The following is a 24,129-nucleotide window of genomic DNA, read 5'->3' as shown; positions in this document are numbered from 1 at the left end:
TTATGTTCTTGTTACCAGCCCATACGAAATAGTCTTCTGTTGGTTCCCAAGCCATGTTGAAATCGTTGGTAACTCAATGGCTGATGCTGCCGCAAAAGCAGTCCTCAACAAATCTGTGACACTACTTCTGATACCATACAGTGATTATAAGCCAGTCATCAGATGTTACACCCGAGATCTAATGCAGAAGAAGTGGGACACCCAGGTGGGTATCAATAAGTTACATGTAATTAAACCAACTATCGGTTATACCCACTTGGGTTGTCAGTCCATATTTGAAGACGTCACAATGCGACGATGTCGTATTGGCCATACTATATATACACAAGAATATTTATTAAACCATTTTGTATCCCTTGTGATGAGAGAGTCTCCGTCAAGCATGTCCTGCTCAACTGTGTTGATTTTTCCTTCACAAGGGATAAATATTTCAAAGTGGCATCTATAAAGGATCTTTTTAATTTACAAAATAGTAATTTAATCATCGTTTTTTCCAAATAAATAGAATTAAATGATTTTTATGTAGAAAGTTATATCTTTTATAAATTGGTTGTACATGATTATTAACTGAGATTGTTACTGACTGTGCCCTTGATTGCGGTCAAAGTATTATTATGTATACCAGTGTTTTAATCGTAGAATATTTGTTTGTTTTAATCTCCGGCTAAACCCTGTTAATATTCACCAGTGACTAAAGGCAAGGTGTAAATCCTGCTGGGTCCATGCAGGTAGCAAAGGTACTGTAAGTCCCCATGGTCCCCAGTATGATGACCTCATTTCAGTTGCTGGTGATCCCAATTTTTATTGTATTGTTATGAATAGTCAAATTTTATTGTTACATACTAGATTTAAATCTATATCTGAGATAATCTAGTTCTTTTACTGTCCCTTGTCGACAGGTTTTATTCTAAATATATGTATTGTTAATGTATAATTTGATTTAGTCACGATATGGCTGAAATATTGCCTATGTGACTTAAACTTTTAACTCACTCACTCACTATTCCTATCTTGTATTTAGGTTTAATCATTACTTACTCATAAGTAAGAACCCCCGTGGGGAGTCCGGTAATAATATAGGCCCTAGCTACCCCAGTTTTTTCGTTGTCTGTGTCTAAAATCCAAACCTAACCATTCATCCTCACCTCGCGTGGTCAGGCTCATTGGCGTTATTCTGCGTGTGATCGTACCTCGACGGCTTGGATCGCCGCTACTGATATCTACCACTGGATTTCTGTAACTATTATTTGGCAGCGATGTCTTGAAGACGTGACAAACAAACATAACCCGTCGCCTGACCGACACCTGACCAAACTCTACTCGTACGACGATAGATAAGACTTTTACCTTCCTGTGGTATGCTTCAGGCAAAGGTCAAACTACTACTTACTGATAACGTTGTTTTATCATTGTTTTTTACAGGATCAACTCCGCACAGGTAGGATTTCGTGAATCAATATTCACAACAATCAGTTTATTCATTGTTCAGCCTCTGGATAAGTTGTTGAGGCAAATAAATTTCAAGTAGTATGTGGGATATTATACTAACACATGTGACCTGGATGTGTTTACATACCAATGCAATTCCCTATTTTGACTTGTACCATATGTTCCACATGTGAACATTTGACTTGCCATTGAATGTCTTTGTGATATTAGCTACTAGTGGGGCAGGACACGTTCAACATTTCGGGAACACCTAGTTTTGAATGTATGATTATATGTTGTCTGGTTCTAGTTGTTACCAGTTTTCATACTATAGACGTTTAAAGCAGACTATGAAATTAATACGATATTGTTTCAACATCACATCTGAAATATTTTGACCATTAGACTATACCGTATGCTGTTTCTGATCTATCCGTTGTTCTTATATCTGCCAATCCTAATGGGCATGATTGTATGATAAGGAATATGGTGATATCCACAGGCTATACGATATTGACAAATGAGTCAACGATTGCAAGAAACGTTTGAACCAGTTATATACGAATGGATAAGTGAGTGTATGTTGGTTTACGTTAGCCATGGCGGAGCTACTTAACGCAGCTGCCGCCAGAAATGATAATAGGCAAATCAGTGTCAAAGGTTTTGGTTTGTTGTTTAACGCCACACTCAGCAATATTCCAGCTATATGACGGCGGTCTGTAAATAATCGAGTCTGGACCAGACAATCCAGTGATTAATATCATGAGCATCGATCCACGCCATTGGGATACGATGACATGCATCAACAAGGTCAGCGAGCCTGACCACCCGATCCCGTTAGTCGCCTTTTACGACAAGCATAGTCACCTTTTACGGCAAGCATGGGTTGCTGAAGACCTCTTCTACCCCGGATCTTCACGGGTCCAGTGGTCAAAGGAAGGCTGGAAGAAGTTTGCTTTTACACAAATGTTGGAATATGTAGACATTTATAGATCATACTTGTGTTGGAAATTTAATACACGTAGACAGAATTAGCAGAAATTTGACTGGAGGTTCAAAAAAAAGATACACAGAGAGCCCAATGTATATGCCGTTTTGTATGTTATGTATATGAACTGTATGGTAATTTATACTCTTGTACCACTGATAGTGTTTGTTCTTTTGGAATAAGCAGAATCCTATTGTTGTTGGTTTTTTTGTTTTACGCCGCACTCAGCAATATTCCAGCTATATGTGTTGGCGGTCTGTAAAGAATCGAGTAAGGACCAGCCAACCCAGTGATTATTCTCCTGAGCATCGATCCAAGCAATTGGGATACGATGAAATGCATCAACCATGTTAGCGAGCCTGACCACCCGATACCGTTTGTAGCCTTTTACGGCAAGCATGGGTTGCTGAAGACCTATTCTACCCCGGATCTTCGCGGGTCCAGTGAGTGAGTGAGTGAGTTAAGATTTAACGTCACATCGGCTTTATTTCAGCCATATCGTGACGAGAAGTACATTAATAATACATAGATTTAGACGAAATAAAAATCTGTCAACGAAGGACAGTTCAATTACTAGGATCGCGGGTCCAGAATCCTATTGAGAATAATCTGAGCAATGATAGATGCCGAAGGGCATGATTCAGACAGGTCGCACATTGTTACCATCCGATCTACAGTTCTACATCTGATATCAATTGGAAGACCAAACTGTTAACATATTAACATTGGGTCAGGGTTTGGTCTCAATCCGCGGAGGTCCATCATGCTAGCCTCAAAAATAGTCTCAAACATTGGGATACCCAACTGCAATTTCTGTTGGCATCCAGTCGGAATTTTGTCTCACTCCGGGGGCACCTTACCGATACTGTCAGCACCTGGTCTCAATGAGGGATGCCGCCATGGTGATTGCATCCGGTCGGGATCTGGTTGCATTCCACGTTACCCAATAGCCACCATGTCAACATCAAATAGGGATCTGGTCGCAATCAAGGGGGATCTGTCGCCATCATACCGGTATCCAGGCAGTACAGGACCTGGTCGAAATCCAGCTTATCCTGATGCTATCTTGTCATCATCCAGTTAACACCCGCTTGTGATCTGGTGGGCAATCGAAGGATATTTTCTGGTCGCAGTCAGATCTGGACCAATTCCAATCGTGATCAAATTGTGATAGGATCCTAGTAGAATCGCCGTGACCGAATACGATCAGATTTTGCTAAATAGAGCGAACTGGTTCCTGGTAGTTCGTTATATCCAGGTTCTGCTGTATGTATTATTATCCTCATCTTATGTCGTCATGCTGGTCGTTCTTTCAGGATGACCGTGACCGAATACGATCAGATTGTGCTAAATAGAGCGAACTGGTTCCTGGTAGTTCGTTATATCCAGGTTCTGCTGTATGTATTATTATCCTCATCTTATGTCATCATGCTGGTCATTCTTTCAGGATGTGGTCTACATTGCTTCTCGTGGCTGGCCTCTTCCTATGTGCTGAATCAGCTAAGTATGTCCCCTATATTCCAGTAACTGTTCTGTACACATTGAGACAAATACCATAACTAATGTAGTGCTGGTCATGTATGTATGAAGTTTCATAAAATACTTCTATAAGGAACTATCGAGTATTAAAGAAGACGCACGTTAAGGGGATGAGCATTGGCTGCTTGAGCCATATATGTTCTGGGGTCAGGAAAATATTCTGTGTATTTTTGTATACTACTTATTCTTCATTGAGCCTGCAAGCTTGCGTGGTTAGCGGCACCGTCCTATACTGTGGTGAGTAAGTTAGGGTTCAGCAATATTCAGGAATATCATGGCGAATGGGTATGGGCTTAGCGTTGTTTATATGTCGTGCATCAAACCTGGATCTTCGGCGTGACGAGCAGAAACTTAAACCACTATGCTACCCCATCGAACCTTCTTCATAGTAGATACGTCTCCTATTTAAACAATGCACAAAACCAGATGCACGTCGTAAGACAATATGCCTTCTCTTTTAAATACAGTGTCTACCAATTTCAACATTGATGTTGGTTGGTTGGTTGGTTGGTTGGTTGTTTAACGCCGCACTCAGCAATATTCCAGCTATTTGACGGCGGTCTGTAAATAATCGAGTCTGGACCAGACAATCCAGTGATTGACATCATGAGCATCGATCCACGCAATTGGGATCGATGACATGCATCAACCAAGTCAGCGAGCCTGACCACCCGATCCCGTTAGTCCCCTTTTACGACAAGCATAGTCACCTTTTACGGCAAGCATGGGTTGCTGAAGACCTATTCTACCCGGGAATCTTCGCGGGTCTCAACATTGATGTAAAGGCGTGAATATACTCTCCAGAAAAGTTAGGAATCATGAAATTTAAATCTTTATACCAAGTAAAAGAACAAACTGTTGCGGCACCTGGTCCTGTGCATAGTGCACAGGTCACAAATCAAGTGTACACTGTAGGTAAGCAACTGAGATTCCTCAGATGGGTGACGGTGTTCGGTAGCTTGGCTCCTGGGAGTTCCTAGGGCTTCGGTCCTGCCCCACACTAGAGGAACTGCAACACATGTGGTGTCTCTTTGGGCAAGTGATTGTGTTCGAAATGTGTCTCTGTTCACCCAGTATGCCCCCGTGGTGTGGGTATAGCGCAGCATTAATAGGCCTATTATTATTACAAAGATAAGTGTTGACGACAAACATGGTATGCAAGAACGTTAAGTCTGTTAATCAAAACACCAAAATATATCCGAGAGTTTCACACGTGCGTAGGGTGCCATTCCTGATTTTGACACTTTCAAGGAAGGTGGATTTATCTCTGTAAACCATTATTATTGTGATATACTTGTGATTTAGTTGCGATTTCATTCAGTGTTTGTGTATAAAGTAGCGATGCGCCTTTTGGCATGCTGGAAACTGGCAGTAGTCAACGTGCAGTTTCCATTAAGTTGACTGCTTCACAGTATATGATTAGCAGACTATAAAACAGGTATGAACAAACCCAAAATATAGACGATCGACCCCGTTCAGGGCGTCCCGGGTCATTGTTATCATACAACTCTTTCCATAGAAACTAACATTTCTCACAATTTTGTAAATTTAATTGTTTTAGGGTATAAATACTATCAATTTGGGTTTGGATCTCGATTTAGTTACCAGGTAACGCATGGTTTTCATAAGTTACAAAGCCAGATAATATTAAATAGAGAACGACTCGTATCTTTTCAAACCTGTGCCTGGCACAGCCATGGCATAGGGTGGATTGGTGTTTTGATGTGAGAAACACAATTAGCACATTTTTTATCCATTAACCAATCCTTCCCCTTCTCACACTCCTACCTTCACACTCGCTTAGTTGATTCATGTCATCGTATCCCTATTGCGTGGATCGATGTTCATGAAATCAATCACTGGATTGTCTGGTCCAGACTCGATTATTTACAGACCGCCGTCATATAGTTGGAATACTGCTGAGTGCGGCGTTAAACAACAAACACACAAACAAACATGTTGAGGACATGATGACATGCATCAACCAAGTCAGAGAGCCTGACCACCCGATACCGTTTGTCGCCTTTTACGACAAGCATAGTCAACTTTTACGGCAAGCATGTGTTGCTGAAGACGTATTCTACCCCGGAATCTTCACGGGTCTGGAGATCCCTAGAAAGCAATGCTGGTCGTACAAAGCGATGGACTGAATTGTATCCCGACGGCGTGCGTGGATCGTTGTTCATGATATCAGTCACTGTTTTGTCTGGTATGGACTCGATTGTTTACAAACTGCCGTGATATAGCTGGAACATAGGTAAGTGCAGCGCAAACATTAAATTATCATTCAAACATTGATATGGTGTATTTCTATTTTGTAGACACACCACAACGACAACGCCCTTGCCGACGACACTGAGTCTAAATGACTTCTTCAGGATGGTGTTCCACAGTGAGGATTTCAACAAAGATGGCGTGCAATCCCTGTTGGAGTTCGAGCGGCGGTGGCATCTGGCTGACGCTGATGGTAAAACCCAAAGGACGGTGGTGTTATGAGGGCCCTTTGTAGAAATGGCTGACATTTTCTTCTTTCTTTCTTACACCTTTTGGAGTTTTGAAATGATCATGTCGATGCATATTGGTCAAAATGAATTCCGATGAGTTGTTCTAACGTCAAGAGAAAATATAACTATGATTTAATCCGTGACCCATGCTGTTTTTCAGTATATTTGAAATGTCTTATCTACATGTCCTGAGAAAATCAGGTTGGGTTAAGGATTTTTTCAGGTTGAAAACCCAAAATATCGGGGTAGGATAGGTACGGAAGCGTAATGGGGCCACGGTGAATTTTTTTTGTCGTAGAATCTTCTACGTAGGACTTACCATCTTCTACGTAGGACTTACTATCTCCTACGAAGGACTTAATATCTCCTACGTAGGACTTAGTATCTCCTACATAGGACTTTGTATGGACTAGAATAACTATCTCCTACGTAGGACTTAATATCTCCTACATAGGACTTACTATCTCCTACGTAGGAGATAGTAAATCCCACGTAGGAGATATTAAGTCCTACGTAGGAGATATTAAGTCCTACGTAGGAGATATTAAGTCCTACGTAGAAGATACAAAGTCCTACGTAGGAGAAACTTAGACAAAAAGATTTTCACCTTGGCCCTACAACGCTACCGTAGATAGGTATTCAGAAACCCAGAGCTGATAGTTTGCAGTTCACGTTTATAATATCATTTGTACTCTGTGAGGTTAATTCCGAGCTGACCTCATTCGCCTCATTCAGGAGAGCTTATCTGAATCTTGGCCCGTGGTTAGTCTCAACATCATTTGAACACACAGGTGAGGTCAGATGACACAAGACCCGTGAAGATCCGGGTTAGAAAAGGTCTTCAGAAACCCATTCTTGCCGTAAAAGGCGACTATGCTTGTTGTAAGGGACGACAAACGGGATCGGGTGGTCAGGCTCGCTGACTTGGTTGATGCGTGTCGTATCCCTATTGCGTGGATCGATGATCATGGTGCAAATCACTGGATTGTCTGGTCCAGACTCGATTATTTACTGACCGCCGTCATATAGCTGGAATATAACTGAGTGTGGCGTTAAACAACAAACAAACAAACGAACATTTTACAAAGAATACATTCTTTTGCAAAACTTATGAAGATTCATGTTCTCGAAATGGTGGCGGCGAATAATAAAGGCGTACAGTAGAAGCAATGGTCAGCAGTGTAAAGTGAATATCAATGCCCTACTAGCACTGGACAAAATATCATCCATTCCAAAAAATCCAAAACTTGGAAATACCACCATTCCAATTGGAAATATGACCATTCCAATATTTGGAAAGGTCATATTTCCAAGCTTGGATTTGTTTGGATTTGTTTGGAAATGTTTGGAAATGTTTGGATACAACATGTCATAATCATATCTGTTAAAAGTTGTACAACTTTTGACCTTATGTGAGATTAGTAATGACATGAAAGTAAATAATTAAGAGTATTTTGGCACTATGTACCACGAAAAGACCAAATCATGAGCAAATTTAACTAAAAGAAATTCTGTCATTTAAAGTGGCTACTCTTTATATTTAATTTCTTATCTTCCTTGTCTATAATTATATGACATTGACTTTGAACTTTGAACAATTAAACAAATATTTTGTTTTCCCATACCGCCTTACGGTTGTCGTAGAACAAAGACCGTTTCGAGAATATAGAGGGCCTCATTATTATAATTTGAACTAATATACATATGTACATAATAGTACTAGGTATAAATGAATTTTGATAAGTGTTCGTACAAGAATATGAACTTCGAATTATCTCGGAATTATGCGCAACACATAGGGCTGAAAATTTTATAATTGTTCTGGAACTATCTGACGGTAATTCAAAACAGGGAACAAGATTTCGTCAAATGAATCATCTAGCCAGGAATGCAACGATTTAAATGCTGACAAAATGAATAAACATATCTGGAACAGAGTACACTGTTCATGTGGACAATTATATGCTACGTCTATTGCCAATGAAGTTTATCACCCCATGTTATAGCATTTGCTTCATATAAAAGATAGAAACCACATAAATGGGACAATTAGTTGTTATGAATTAGCTTTACCTCTGTGACATATCACACAACTAAATGTGAATATGTTTATCAAATAATCAATTACATTAATTAACCTAGTGTCCTTATTTATACACAATTTAATTATGTATTGGGGTACAATATATAATACACATATACACGGAATGATTTCTTATTTTGTCAATTTAATCATAACCAAAATCATACAAATCAAAGTGTGAAAGTAGTGACTAACTTTATGATTAAGGATATAAATACTCAATTGTAGCTATTAATCCTAATAGTATAACAATAAACCCTGTGTCTATACTGAGCATATTAAGATACATCCGGATCTACGACCGCAGCCATATAATCAATCAAGGAAAGTATATTAGATTGAATTACAAATGTGCTATCACTTAAACAAAATTTTCCGTTATCCACGTAAGCCTAAACCTGGGAGAAATAAAGTTCAGTTCTGATCTGAAGACGCCGTCATGATTAGTTGGCGCCAGTCTAGACTGTCCGATCAACGTGAATATACAAACCGTGATGTTACTTGACCAGTTGATGACACCTGTCAAACTCAAAGTGCCCCTGGTCCTCCACCCACCATGTGTAATACTTTAGCGTACTTGATTGTTTAATTTGCAGTTATATCACTGTTAGGCTGAGTGATGAGAGAATACATTTTGTTGTTTTTGTTAACGATCGTTTCCATTTTCAACGTGGTAACCTTATAAGTGACTAACTTTTTTATCATGATGAAATGAAACATATTAAAAGAATCAGAGGGACTGACAGTCGCATTTTTCGCATAAATGTCATGCTCGCATTAATTTCATGATTTACTGAAGATAGATTTGAACATTTCTGAGCAACGATCATGTTTGGGTAAGGGAAGTAATCTTGTCTCCGCTTGCAATTGGATTCAGTTCCGAGATCGCAGCTTGACTGTTCGGTACGGCCGAAAGGCGGCATCCATGTTGTTCACGCTCCGCTGATCACGGGGCCTCATTTGTCTGTATTCTGCTTATGAGCCGGGATGCGCATGAAACACGGGTGTCAAAACGAATATATTTACCAATTATACGTACGGTCAATTAGCCAGTCCAAGAGACAATACCCTGGTTCTACCACCTTTAGGTGTAATTACGTCGCATGCCCCTGGTTCACGGTTCGTCTGATCTCCCGTCATAAAACCACGATGTTTATTTACCTGGAGCCTCCGACAGCGCCGACTTCCTGTGTACATGTACGTACATGGCAATAAATGGTTTGACAGTTGTTTGACGGAATCAATCAATAATTATTGACACGGTGATGTAATTCAAATTTGTCACTATTCACAACTCCTATTTTTCTTTTTCTATTGTTCAGCTGTATTTTCGACCAGTTTTATATGTATATAAAAAATCTTCTCTTGTATTTATAAATCAAACCTAATAACATTATATAAGAACAATTGTGTTTTTAAACCGTAAGTTTTCTATTAAAACAACCATGCAAGTAAGATTTCAGCCGTAATATTACTTAAGTCACTCCACAGATTACACATCTTATATGCTGCAAACGCAGCGAATGTAATGCTACTACGTCACAGCTGCCTCGTTAATTAAGGGCTGGAATGTTTTTGTGAAGGCAGTTAGAGCAGACGAATTTCCCCCCTCGCTGTATAAAGGCGGTCGCTAACCATATATATGTAGTTTTACTGTTTTTGGCTTGATTTGAGTGTCCTTTGGTGAAAACAAATGTTCAATTGTGAAAGCAAACCCTTTTCCCCTGAACGTTAAAAGACATCTGACTTTGTTTTTGTCTGAAATATCAACGTTTGGAGTCGTTTTTATATTCGGAAATCCATATTATGGTTAATATTTATAATATAATATGGACAATGGTAAAATTCATTATCACAGTTTAAGTGCTATTCACAAATGTATGTTAATCTACTTCGTGATGAATAAAGCATGGCAATAAATGTATGCATCTGATTCTTCATTTGTTCTGTATTCTTTGATGTGAATGAGTTTCGTTAATGATGATCACTCTCACAGACTTTTTGATAAGAGGATAGGACTTTAACTGGAGAATAGTTATGAAAAATATATATATAAGTATAGGCGGTCTGTGCACATGTGGTGAATCTGATACCTCATTGATTTGCTAATCGGGACTTGGAAATCATAGTTGATTTTAAAATATATGGTTTTGACAGTAGTACGTCCTGACATCATAATATTATGTTGTAAACAACTTATCTTATCTTATGTTAAGTAAAATAATTATTGATAACTTCCTGAATTCCAATTGTTCAATGAACAGAATTATTCACAGCTCTGGCGTGAGACAACAATAAATTAGATGTTACCAAAGATTGTCCATTTTATGATCTTAGGCACATGTCGGCGCACTTACATGTGAGCCGCCTAGACGGCTGTCTGTTTTGTAATTAAATGGCAGCTGCCATCCAGCCGAATACTTAATCTTGAGACCTATTACACTGCAAACACGAAAACGTCGTTTTTTTCCGTATATGGTCAATGGACGGAAAAACGACTAAAAATTCATTAAAATTGATTAATTGGTGAGCGTCTAGAAAGTGTGCAGAAAATGGTCGAGTTTTTCAAGCGTAAAATGGACGGAAAACGATGCTTTTTGCTCCGCCTTGTACAGCTGTTAATGGCCAATCAGCTGGCGCTGGTCCCCCGACGCACGTGATTCCCAAGGCTTCCTTTCGAAAGCTTTAGGTTTCGTATTTCTGGCATGCCTTGCTCTAGTATCTGTCGCGCGCAGTGCAGCGAGATTTGCTGATAAGCCAGTTTTAGGATATGCAACATGTTACTGAAATTCAGGCACGCGCCAAGAAGTCAAACCAAACAATGTTACCAAGTTTATTGTGGTAACATATCCCTCGGCTATGAACAGTCACCCCTATCGAATAATGGGTTGTGTTTCATTTGGTTATAATAATCAGGGATGTGAAATCTCCGCGGAAACGCGGAAAATCGCGTTTTTTAAAACTGTAGTCCTCGGAAAAAATCATCTTCCGCGTAAAAATTTAATTAAATTTTTTTAAAAAACACTCCGAAAAATATCATCGAAAACCGCACATTTGGCGCGGATTGTCCTGTTTTCGATCAGGGCTTTCACCAGCATAGGTTTTCGGACATAATACGTTTTCTGTCACGAATACTTGCACTATAACGTGGGGTGTGGCGTCACACAGAAATTGTAAATACTCAGAGTCAGCTGATGGCTTGTTTTTAAGATAAAGTTGTCTTTTAGCCTGTAAGTGAATGAGATGTTTTACAGTTGTTCATGTGATAAGCGAAAAAACTATGAATGTTTCTTCAGCGTCCAAAACCCCGTCATGGGGATATATGTTGTATTAATGTATTATGTTTGCAATGGAGTTTTGTTTTTTCCATCAAAAGGTAAGTACAAGGTAAGTTTTTTTCAATATGCTTCAACATGGGGAAAGGGTCAGACATTGCACGCTTGTGACAGTTGTCCTTGTGTCTGGGGGATGGGGGTTTCAGTTTATGGCAGTATTGCTCCCAGACCTGGCGGGTAGCCAGGTGCGCGAAAGCTATGCCCGATTTTTTAAAAGTACTGATTTAACTTCGAAATTTTACTGCATCTGCCATCTTGCTTATTTGACTTATTGACTTTTGCCATTGACTTATTACATTTCTTGGTGTGAATGTTGTCCAAACTGCACGAAATTGCTTAAAATGCATTAAATGTTTTAAAAATTTCTGGGTGGGTGGGGGGGGGGGGGGGGGGGGCATGCCCCCAGACCCCCCTAGACTTTTCCTTTTTTTTCGGGAAAACCTGCTCACATCCCTGAATAATAACAAAATTTTTAATGTGAAGTTTACAAGATATACGGCTAGGACGAGAGGTCGGTCACATGACGTTTTTCACGTGACTGTATTCTTGAAATGGCGTAAACACTGACTACTTCCACATTCCTGGGGAAAACCCTTGGAATTCACTGGTACGAATTCATACAGAAGCGTGGTTGCATGCCCATTTAAGGATACCCTCGCTACAACCCATCCCAGAGAAAAAAACAAACGAAAAAAACATCCAAACTATCGTAGTGACAATCAACAGCAATCTATGAATTTACCTTAGTATCTATTTGACACATCTTTACAATCACCTTTCAACGATCGGCTAATAGATCAGTGATGACAAAGGCCTGAAATAGCCACAGGTTAATTAACAACTTCGGAAATATCTCCCGTCACGTTTATCGTGTCGGCCATTTTGACGTATTGTACTTGATGTAAATGTATTACGACGCTCTGTCATTGTAATTGACTTACTGAGGTAATCCTCATCTAATGAGGATATTGTTTGGAATATATTTCTTGTAAACATACTAAAACGGGGGGGGGGGGGGGGACTATTTTATTCCGGGATGGCCTATTAAAGTTAGCAGTAAGTCAAGGCACCATGCGTGTATATGATCTGTTATTATATGTGTTTAAATTACGGTTTGGGGCGTTAATAAAATACACTGACGCACTATTCAAATCAATTGGATAATTGAATATGCTTTCTTTTACATATTACATAACAGCACTGCACAACATTTGATCAGTTGCAGTAACACAGTACGGTAATCGCATTAAACACCATTTTCAACTGTACAGTAATTCAGTATTTCAGTTATATCACGGTGTACAGACTGATGTGGGTGGGATTAAAATCCGAATTGGTTCAGGCCATCCAACGGGTGTTCGGGAAAAGGTGAGCGTATCCTGCCACACAAGTGGCACCCGTCACAAACACATGCAAGGACAAGTCAATTGTTCACCTGAACAAAGCACGGAAACACACAGTGATGCCCGTCCTCACTTTTACCGAGCATGTAAATTATATTGTCCGTCAAAAACATGGACGAGTATAAAAAATATGTTCATTCACGTAATACATGTCATACATTTTGACAAAATGTATTGACTCGGAGCATTATTGTTAATCACAGCGTATAGAATCGGCATGCAGTTGAACTCATCACCCATCCTATCATTGATAATCCTTCTTGAAGATCTATGAAATCAGAAGCTGCAACACTTTATCTTTTTATTGGCATGTCAGACTTCTATTTCATAACTCAGTTTTATTTGCACGGATCACGGAAGGGACATTGTCGCGTTGTCGCATTGTCGCATGACGCCCTTACAAAAACAAGCAAAACGTGTCAAAATTAACAAAAGTGCGACAATTGGCCATTTGTCGCATTGTCGCGTGTTTGCATTGTCGCTCTTTGAATAATCCTTTTCTTTATTTTACAAAAGGGCGACGATGCCGTAACGCGACATTTTCAAGGTCAAAATATGTCTCGTTGTCGCATTGTCGCCCCATCACAAATGTGTATAAAAGGCGTAAAGTTTAGTTAATGCTACAGTTAGGAAGCGGTAACCAAGTTACATCTGTCGTAGAAGTTCAACCTGATACATGTAAGTCTTGAAATGAAAACACAAGTCCGTCCGCGAGTCCATAACGTTTTATTGTGAGATCTTCTCTAAAAGTGCTTAGTGTTCGACTCCCAGTTCCAAACACGTAGTACTTCATCAACAATCCACATACCTCTAGTGCAGTGGTCTTCCAGAAGATCTTACTCTTGACCGCATTAGACAACTGACGAGTGCACGCCTGACCTGTGACCTCGTTGCAACCCTCATGAGGTGTTTGCCGAAGGGAGAGGGGTAGGAAATGTGTGCTCCAGCCCAGCGCGGAGCCCCCGACACACTGTATACTGAATGTTGTATACAGTATATTGCAGTTGATATACTGTATACTGCATGTGATACTTATTAGCGGAAATGTTACAACTTTCAAGATTCAAGATTCAATTTGCATTTATTTCATATACAACAGACCGCCGTAATATATCACTGGAATACTGCTGAGAGCGGCGTTAAAACAATTTGTTTTCATAATGGGGCGCTGCAGTCATTTAAAATAGAACCGTAAACATATGTAGTACCAACTCACTCACTCTGTTTCGAATATGCAGCAGAAAATATATTATTAACCAGGTCTTTGGGAAGAGATATCAGATTTTTATAAGCAGTCACATAGGGATGATAAAGGACCCCTCGCTGATTAGGTTCTTGTTTACTTAAGAGCAGAGTTGGCCATGTTAGTTGATATAACCAAAATCCAGGAGCTCCGGCGGGGGGGGCAATCTGGTCTTGTTAGTGTATGTTGACCCAAGAGAATAATGTAAAAAATGAGCTCGAGACCAACTCAAATCTATAACGATTGGGAAAGTCTAGATTTCCACAGCCCTAGCCTGAAATTAAGAATTGGTCTAGGCTCCATTTTAATTGTATTATGTTCATTTTTTAGACATGGATGGACCAACCAGGGGAGAAATTGATGGAATATTAATATCACATGTTACCACTGATCCAGTTAAATTCATCACACAATAATATATTAGTATTTGACATTACGGCATTTGATTATAAGGGCATGATCATGTAAATGTTCACTGTAGTAATGTACACACCAGTCAACTTTATTATAATTTTTATTATAGTGTAGCGCGGCATCAACGATTACTTTATGATATCCTCACTTGTCATCGATGTATTGACATCGAACAATGGACGACAATTCGAAATTCTTATAAATAGCTTCAATAGGGACAGCGCCGGTGTCAGTACAATTTTCCTAGTTAAACATATGTCTCTACAAAATATAATCTGAAGCAGACAAGAACAATATTTTTTTTATTAATGCTTACTTTCATGGATAGAATTGAGGCAATCTAGGCTTGCCAAATCGTTCTAGACTTGAGCTGGATTCCTTTTAAATTTATTCTGTATGGTCTGGGAGACGAACGGGCGTCAGTATCGCATGGAGAACTGGGACAGTCTGAATCAGTGTAATCGGATATGTTGTGGAGTTTCGGTTTGGGGCTGTTTGCTGAATAGAACAAGGGCTCACGAACAAGGGCACAATGTAGAGATTAAATCATTACCACCCCTCTTTATATCAGATATGTTATTGTGATTTGAAATCTCTTTTGGATAATTGCGAGTTATGTATACTCTGTATTCTTTCGTCATGGTAGCATATATATTTTCTATGTTGCTTTTTGAATTATCCACAAATAATGATAACTACAATGTAAACCTCTCTTTGGAGATATACAATACTACTACTGAAGGGCATATCTGAAAAATGGGACTTATCGACAAATATTTCTTTCTTAAATACTACCCGTTACAGGCATTCTGATCTTTATATTATACTTTGTACAGTTTAATAAATAATGGCAAATTGTGTATCTTTCTACATTTTGAATTAATTATAATTTCTGCAATAAAACCTTAGCATCAGATAGTGATATAAACGAATATGATCTATACTGTGATAAATGAATTATCAATTTCGTATTATGAATTAGATAAACAGAAATATGATAGTAAAACAAATTATTTTAATCTGTTCGTGTGAGTAGGTAACGAGAGATCTAGGCAACTCATTAACGTATCCATTTGTGAAAAATGAAATTATATTAAAAGTTTAGGGGGTTGAATATGTACATTGAATGACAGGGAAGAAAGCAACGCAATAATTAAATTATGAATCAAATTATGTTATAAATATAACAGAATATATAGAAACATAAGTTTAATTTCTCATTGTTGGAAGGTGTTTAATAATAGATTTTGTTTGTTTGTTGTTTAACGCCGCACTCAGCAATATACCAGCTATATGACAGTGGTTCGTAAATAATCCAGTCTGGACCAGACAATCCAGTTATCATCACCAAGAGCCCCGATCAACGCAATTGGGATACGATGACATGCATCAACCAAGTCAGCGAGCCTGACCACCCGATCGTGTTAGTCGCCTTCGAACAGGCATGGGTTGTTGAAGGTCTATTCTAACCCGGATCTTCATGTTTTTAATAATAAGGTACAATAAAATTCTGTATATGTCCATAATAAGTGTGTATAAGTAAATGGATAATATATCCATACACGCCAATTAAATGGCTACATATGGTTCTTTGATTAACTCTTTTACAAGTCAATATTTCAAGACATGTATTTGATATTCATAATAACTCCACAATAGCTACACAATGGCGACAAAACGGTACCAGCATCACAGATATCTATATAATTACTTTTAAGTTAAATCATGTATCTAAATAGTAAATTAGAAGGATTAAAAATAACCACTTCCGACATTTTTCGGGTTTATTTTCGTTTGGAGAGAGGAGTAGTGACAGTAGTGACTGGTATCTGATGGGTGCAAGCAGGTGTCGAGTGACTGTCTCAGATGGCTCTAATTTCGTAGCTCTAAAGATCATGACGGCGATACAGACAGTGATGCAGTTTGTCTCACAGTCCCTGAACCAAATTATGTTCCCTTCCGCCCAGGCCTTACTGCAATGCTATAGCCCCAAATGAAACAAGCCTAGATGTTCAACGGGTTTAGGCTAAAATTTCCATATCACTTGGGCTCCTTTTAAATTTAAATATAGTTTCTCGTTTTAACCAAAATAATGTATTTTCAGAGACTAAGCGTTTGTCTAACCGTGAAGTACAACTATCCAAAAGATCCCATGCGTGTCTATATTTCTTTAGACAGCCTCTCCATGTTCCTATCTATATGTATCAAAAGACAAATGAATTAAATATTACAGCACTGGTGAATAGGCGCGTGTAAGCGTCGATCTACAATATCCTTTGTGCAAAATACATATATACTGATGAATTAACGTAGTAATACTAAGCAAATATATGCCCAGATGTATACATAAGTTTCATCTCGTGATCTTTATTCGTGCTTTTAGCTCTTTTTCTACATTAGATTATGAGGTGTTACATCACACCAGAAAGCCAGGTCCAAATTCTAGTCATAATTTCATGGTCCGTCTTGTATGTTGGAAACCAATATCGCAACATGGCTGAATATTGCTAAACGTGGTATTTACCCGATTACTCACATAATTATTCCATTTTCTTCGTGCACGTTCTACAATCATCTACGATCACTATCTATAAGGAGGTATATCTATATTCATCCAAATGTACATACATATGTATTAAGCAAGTCCCACATTCTTCCTTAAAAGATAAATGCTAAGCATTTCCTCTGTATGTATTTATATATGTAAAAATCGTTTTTATGACTACAGTGATTTTTGCAAGGCTACTCTCATAAATGTCATGACGCATTTGAGGCCAGGGTTCTTCTATACTCGCATTAGTGTGCTGACTTATTATTGCGTTAATTTCATGATTTACAGTATTCATGAAGAACATTTCACGTGAGACCGTGCGACTATTTTTTTATATTTAGCTAGCTCAAACGATCTATTGGTTTGATTTATTGTTATGGTATCCACAAAATAAGTAGGATCCGTTTTTTCCGTTTTTGTTGTTCATTGTGTAACGCTGCACGTAGCAATATTCCAGTTATATGACGGTTGTCTGTAAATAATCGAGTCTGGACCAGACAATCCAGTGATTGATATCACGACCACCGATCCACGCAATTGAGATACGATGACATGCATCAACCAAGTCAGCGAGCCTGACCACCCGATCCCTTTAGTTGCCTCTTACGACAAGCATAGTCGCCTATAACGGCAAGCATGGGTTGCTGTAAATCTATTCTTAACCGGATCTTCAAAGGTCAAGTGGGATTCAACTGATATGTTAAGATGAAATAAAACTGAATTATATGTGCTGTTTACATATCAAAGTTTGCCAAATTGTTACAAAATGTTTGGCCACAGCAAGGCTACGTATTCACAACTTATTGTGGTAGGCACAGTATAACTCATGAGTCCTCCTTGTGGGTCACCTGCTTGGTAATATGGGACGGGAAAACTGCAGGGTGTGAGGGCAGTTAAGTTGATGGTACAGACAGATAACAGAGATCATTTTACAAATGTGAAACCTCATTCACAAAAGAAGAGGCGAAAGCTGAAACTTGGTGAGATTTACGGAACAAAGGCAGTTATTTCTAGTTCCTTACTGACTCTCGAGGATACACTTAATAAAAAGTCGTGTGTGCGACACGGCCACCAGTCACTAAATTTGGGTCACAATCTTTCTGTCTTCTTTCATTTGTCATCTGAAATAACATCCCTTCGTGTACTTGTGCTTCCTGCTCAAGTTACCAAACACATCCTGTTTACGTACACCTGCAAGATATATATTACGCCGAGGAGAATTTACAATTATACGTTGATATGTCTAACTGCTGGCCTGGTACGCAATGTCATATTTCTTATCGCCAGGGATCACAGGTGTGATACCTGTCTCCCCCAAGGAGACGTCTGATTAAACTCTTTGCTTCGTCAATGCTTCGTCTAGCCCAAACCGGTAACTGGTACCACTAGCAACGATACAATGGCGTACAAAGACTTACAATGAGTCAAGCATCCGTCACTCGATTTCCATTTTGATTGATTGTTTGATTGATAGATTGATAGATTGATACAGAGTGAGTGAGTGAGTGAGTGAGTGAGTGAGTGAGTGCCTGTTTCACTGGTATGTCCGGATCTGGGTACGGGTCACCGGCTTAGCGTCACCGATCTAGATATATCTATGCAGGAATAGGTCATCCATGCGGTGTTCCCGCATCGCCGTCACCATCATTATCATCACCACCACCATCAGCATCGCCACCGGTATCGTTATCACAGGTATATACGGTACTCCACACAGAGATTAACAAAGGGCATCTATTTGATCAGGGGTTAGTTAAATATCTATAACAGCTGTGTGTCAGTACATCCAGTTTCTGTCAGTGCAGAAAAATACCAAGTCGGGCAGCTGTGAACACGGTTCTTCAGCATCGGACATCAGCTGTCCTTGACACGCACATTTCAGCGTATTTGAATGGATTTAACAACAAGTAAGGTCATCTTGAGCGGGACGGTTTTCGTAGGCAATAGATGGATTAGCATATGAACTATGATTCTCTTTAGGTAGAAAAAGATCCACGATGTTCGACCTGGTAGAAGTGTGTAATCAAACCGCACAGCATTGGTCTTTGATTGACTGTGGCGTCAAAACAAACTCATTCATGTACTTGATCTGAATGTTCATCTTAATTGTTATGGATAGTCACGGAGCCGTGATCCAGAGAACAGGGTGTCATTAGATAAAAATGAAGTAATAATAGGATTACCAGAAAAACGGGGTATAACACCCAAGCCAATAACCTCCCCTCAGGAACACCAGAGTAAGTCAGTACAAGATTGAAAACTGCCCCAAAAGTATCTATGACAGGCTAGTCGGGTATTGCTACTTGTATATGTGAAAACAAAGTTTTTAAAATTAATAGCAAAACTGATGAAAGTCACCAATAAACGTGTATAAGTGTTATATCGTCACTGCAAAAATAATGAGTGTTGTCTTTAGTATTAACATTCAAATACGTGATATCTGTATTAGCGATATTGTCTACGTTCCACCGGTGAGTAAGCTTAAGGCTTACTATCTCGTAGTATAAATGTTGCAAGAAATTGTATTTCTGAAGACATCACGATACAGTTTTTTACGATGCATCACGTCTGCACCAGCGCTTGATACCTTGTGTTTGGGTGTTTCAGTAGTTTAAATTGCTGTTCTTGATGTTGTTGAATAAACTTTGATACTATGAACAATATAAGGTTATATGAGAGTATGACTTTAGAATGGTAACATGCGTTAATGTATATCTGATATAAATATATATATATATATATATATATATATATATATATATATATATATATATATATATATATATATAATAGGATGACATAAATAGAACAATGACTAGTACGTCCAGATTAGTGTATAGGCAACATTTAAAAGTAGATAAAAGAACACAATCGTCCGGAATACAGTGTATAATTCTGGTGCACTTCCATGTGACTCTTCAATGTAAATGGAGTTACTTGTTTCTTTAAAAACTATACAGTTTTAGAGACTAAGCATTAGTCTGAATAGATATCACCAGTTTGGAATTTGAAACTAATCTGTTTACAGTAACAGAACACTGTTTAAGTGTCATGTACAAATGAGAAAGTGGAATCCCGTCAATTAGGCGGACGAACCTTAAAACTATTAATAAACATTAAAATAAGCAATATCTGGAAAATGTATATGCATATACTATCTGGCAATAAACACCAAGATCACCTTCTACAAAAATAAGTTTTAAAAGCAGGTTGATATTCTTTTGCGTATTTGACGAGTATATAACTTTCGAAAGTATAAATCCTTTTCCTATACTCCTATACTCGCTTTCCTAATTATTTTGACTAAAATTATTACCGTTATCATTGTATTTGTTAATGGGAAATACGCGCCGATCAAGTACGTGCCATAAATTAAAGCGACATTGTACGATTCCGAACTCATCACGAGACCGTGTTTATGAATCACTGTTAAATAGTGGTGACATATAGTGGAAACAATACGCGAAATCGCGCATGCACAGAACGGAAAATTTGGACAAGGCATTAAGCAATCCGCATGCGCAGAACGATTGATTTCAGTACTTCCGCTAAGCGCTTCGAGTACAGCGTCAAACTCGGGCCTGTAATCTAAACCGCGAGAACATACCAATGAAATCTGAGAAGTAGGAATACCGGTAGACGCTGTTGCTTGATTGACAATGCCAATCAAGAAAGGGAGGAGCTTGATGATATCCTTCTCTCCAGTTATATCCACACAATCTTACCGACTCCCTAACAACCAATCTATATTCACGGCCGAACTTATTGGCATGGCCTCAGCCCTGCATAACCAACAATCTAAAAACAACAATAAAATCCTAATTCTCACCGACTCCCTTAGTGGACTACAAGCCCGCCAAAACAAAAATACCAAAAAACGACCTAAATTAATAAACCAAATACTTAAAAGCTCCAACGACCTAACAAAAGCAGGCAAACAAATAACCTTCTTGTAGATTCCCGCCCACGTAGGAATTTACGGCAACGAAAGCGCCGATAAAGCAGCTAAATTATCTCTTAAAATACCAGAAATAAGCCTAAACCTACCCATCTCAAAATCAGAAATTAAAAGTGTAAACAAACAAAAAATAACCAAAAAATGGCATAATCAATATCAAAACTCAAATAGCCAAATCAAAAAAGTGCTCAGAAAACCACTAGCCAAACCTAAAATCCTACACCCCTCTAAAAAAATTGACAGATTAATTACAAAACTCCAAACAGGACACACGAACCTAAATAACCACCTAAAAAAACTTAAAAGACACACCACAGGCAACAGATAAAGCAGCAAAATTATCCCTTTAACTCCCAGAAATAAGCTTAAACTTACCCAGCTCAAAATCAGAAATCAAAAGTCTCACTAAACAAAAAATCAACAAAAAAATGGCAAAATATATACCAAAACTTAAATAGCCAAATCAGGAAAGTACTCAAAAAAAACCTAAATAAACCAAAAATACTACACCCATCCAAAATAATCGACAGAATAATTACAGTGTTGGAAATATGGAAATATGTTTGGAAATGTTGCCATTCCAATTTTGGATTTTTTGGAAAGATCGATCTTTCCAAGCTTTGGAAAGTTTGGAATGAGCGATCTTTCCAAAGCATTCCAACGTTCATTCCAAATTGGAATGGACGCTATTTGGTCTTGTGTAGAATAGCCAGTATTCGCTGTCTCTGTGCAGCGTTACGTCCCGACTTCCCATCAGTTGGTAAACGAGCCGACTTTAGTCCGGAGTAATGTAAATACAACTAGCTACTTCTCAGCATCCGCGGCGTAAAATATGTTTCCAAATTGGCCTATGTTATGTGTGCCTCGACACAAATGGTACTATCACAGCCCAGGGCACGTAACTCAATAATCTCAAGCACTGGCGGTGTGATTATTTACAGACCGCAGTAATTTAGCTCAAAACAAATTTAAGCAACATGAACAAAAACAAGCCAATATGTCATTCTATCATCCATCCATTATGAAACATCTGTGTTGCTGATATAGTTGCATTCAAAGGGTTTTTTTCCCTTGGTTCAAGGTGATGGTTCCGTGCCCTTGACAGAGTACATTAACGCAGCACACTTCTCAAAGTTCATCGGCAGGGAGGTGTATAAATACCTGGACCATGATCACAATGGCGTCATCAATCTGCAAGAAGTGCCCAGGCTATTTATGGAGTTTGATACAAACTGTATGTATTTGAATCGGTTTCTGTCTTTCAAATATAAATGTTCAGATGTTCAAGCTGTAAAAAGGGAAATGTGTTGTGTTGCGTAGTTTTAAAACCGCGATTCATTGGGATGTTCCTTTGATTGTAGGTTCCAATCCCATATTCACACATGTATGATTCTTGGTTTATCAGTGCCTGTGTTTGTATTCACATCAATGTTGTAAACGTCTAAGGGCCATGTCACGTTAGGCTTTCCAACCACTTAGACCGATCGCGACACTGTGAGATAAGTGAAACTTTTTTTCAAAGTGGCGTTAAAACATCTTACTCACTTGAAGGCTGTGATCATCTTATGTTATTGATAATTGAAATTAATTATTATAATGATGATTGAACCGTCCTTTAACAGTGTACACAATAAGATACCTGTCATGACAGAGTTGGGTCGCATCATGCCGTTTCACTACTTTTTGTGGTGAAATCACACGTCAAATTGTCACTTCTGTTCAATCTATCCACCTACCAAGACGTTCAACATTATGTTATACACATAAAGTACAATTTTGATTAGATGTAAATCAATTTCAAAGAATTCATTGTTTTTTGAAAGCATAAGAGGTCACACTGCAGCCCAAATAAAAACCAGTACACTTTGCATCTCCAAAGAAAAGAGGAGATTGAGTTATGTGATAAATAAGATCATGACCGTTTCTTTTGTATTGATTATTCTTATGTATCCCCAAGTATTGAAATCAACAGTTTTCGTCTCGTGAAAGAACCGCATACAAGTCAAAAACGGATTTACAGATTAAAGATCAAAATGTACCAAATGCTAAGTACAGTTTAGTCATCTACAGGGCATAATTGCCATGCTTAGAAGAAATCTGCAGTTCTTTATGAAATAACTAAAATATTCATACAATGTACCAGTAACAACCTGTGGGAATTCTGGGTAAAAATATAGGTTCCCAACATCCCCTCGGTAGCGTCTATGATTCCACGTCACCATATCCCAACTGCGTGTACTGTTCCTCAAGATGTCAATCACTGGATCCAGAGTCAAGTCGAGACTCGATTATTTACAGGCCGTCGTCATACAGCTGGAATATTTCTGAGTGAGGCGTTTAACAAAACTCAAACGAAGAAACAAATATGTGACAATATTACACATTTACTCAAATAGTATGTCCATAGTGAGAAGGTTATGCGCATGCAAATATTGTTATTTTCAGTGGATGGCTGGATTACTGAGCAAGAATTTGTCGACGAAAACATCAGGGTTCGTATATAAACTAATCACAAACTATCCGCGTATTATTGTTGATGTTGTTGTTTATGTAAACGTTTGAACCGTTTTGGTCAATATGTATTTCATTAGTAACGTTATTGATATATGTTTCTCTGTACTTCCAGATATATAATTTCGTCGCTAAAGACATCGGTCCCGACAAAAAATAATAAATGATGAGC

General features: G+C 38.6%; 1 protein-coding gene across 1 annotated transcript; it reads left to right on the top strand.

Annotated features, from left to right (window-relative positions):
• The first annotated feature begins 1,358 nt into the window (after window positions 1–1,358).
• On the top strand, window positions 1,359–24,129 carry LOC139459242 (uncharacterized). The gene is made up of 6 exons (XM_071240691.1): window positions 1,359–1,438; window positions 3,864–3,920; window positions 6,277–6,422; window positions 22,528–22,680; window positions 23,892–23,938; window positions 24,073–24,129. The coding sequence occupies exons 1-6, from the start codon at window positions 1,359–1,361 to the stop codon at window positions 24,115–24,117; spliced, it is 528 nt and encodes a 175-aa protein (XP_071096792.1). The 3' UTR covers window positions 24,118–24,129.

The sequence above is a fragment of the Haliotis cracherodii genome, unplaced genomic scaffold (assembly GCF_022045235.1).
Source record: "Haliotis cracherodii isolate W230 unplaced genomic scaffold, xgHalCrac1.p SCAF_13, whole genome shotgun sequence".
Classification (NCBI taxonomy): Eukaryota; Metazoa; Mollusca; class Gastropoda; order Lepetellida; family Haliotidae; genus Haliotis; species Haliotis cracherodii.
Note: the sequence above shows the minus strand (reverse complement) of the source record. Positions and strands in the feature narration are given on the sequence as shown.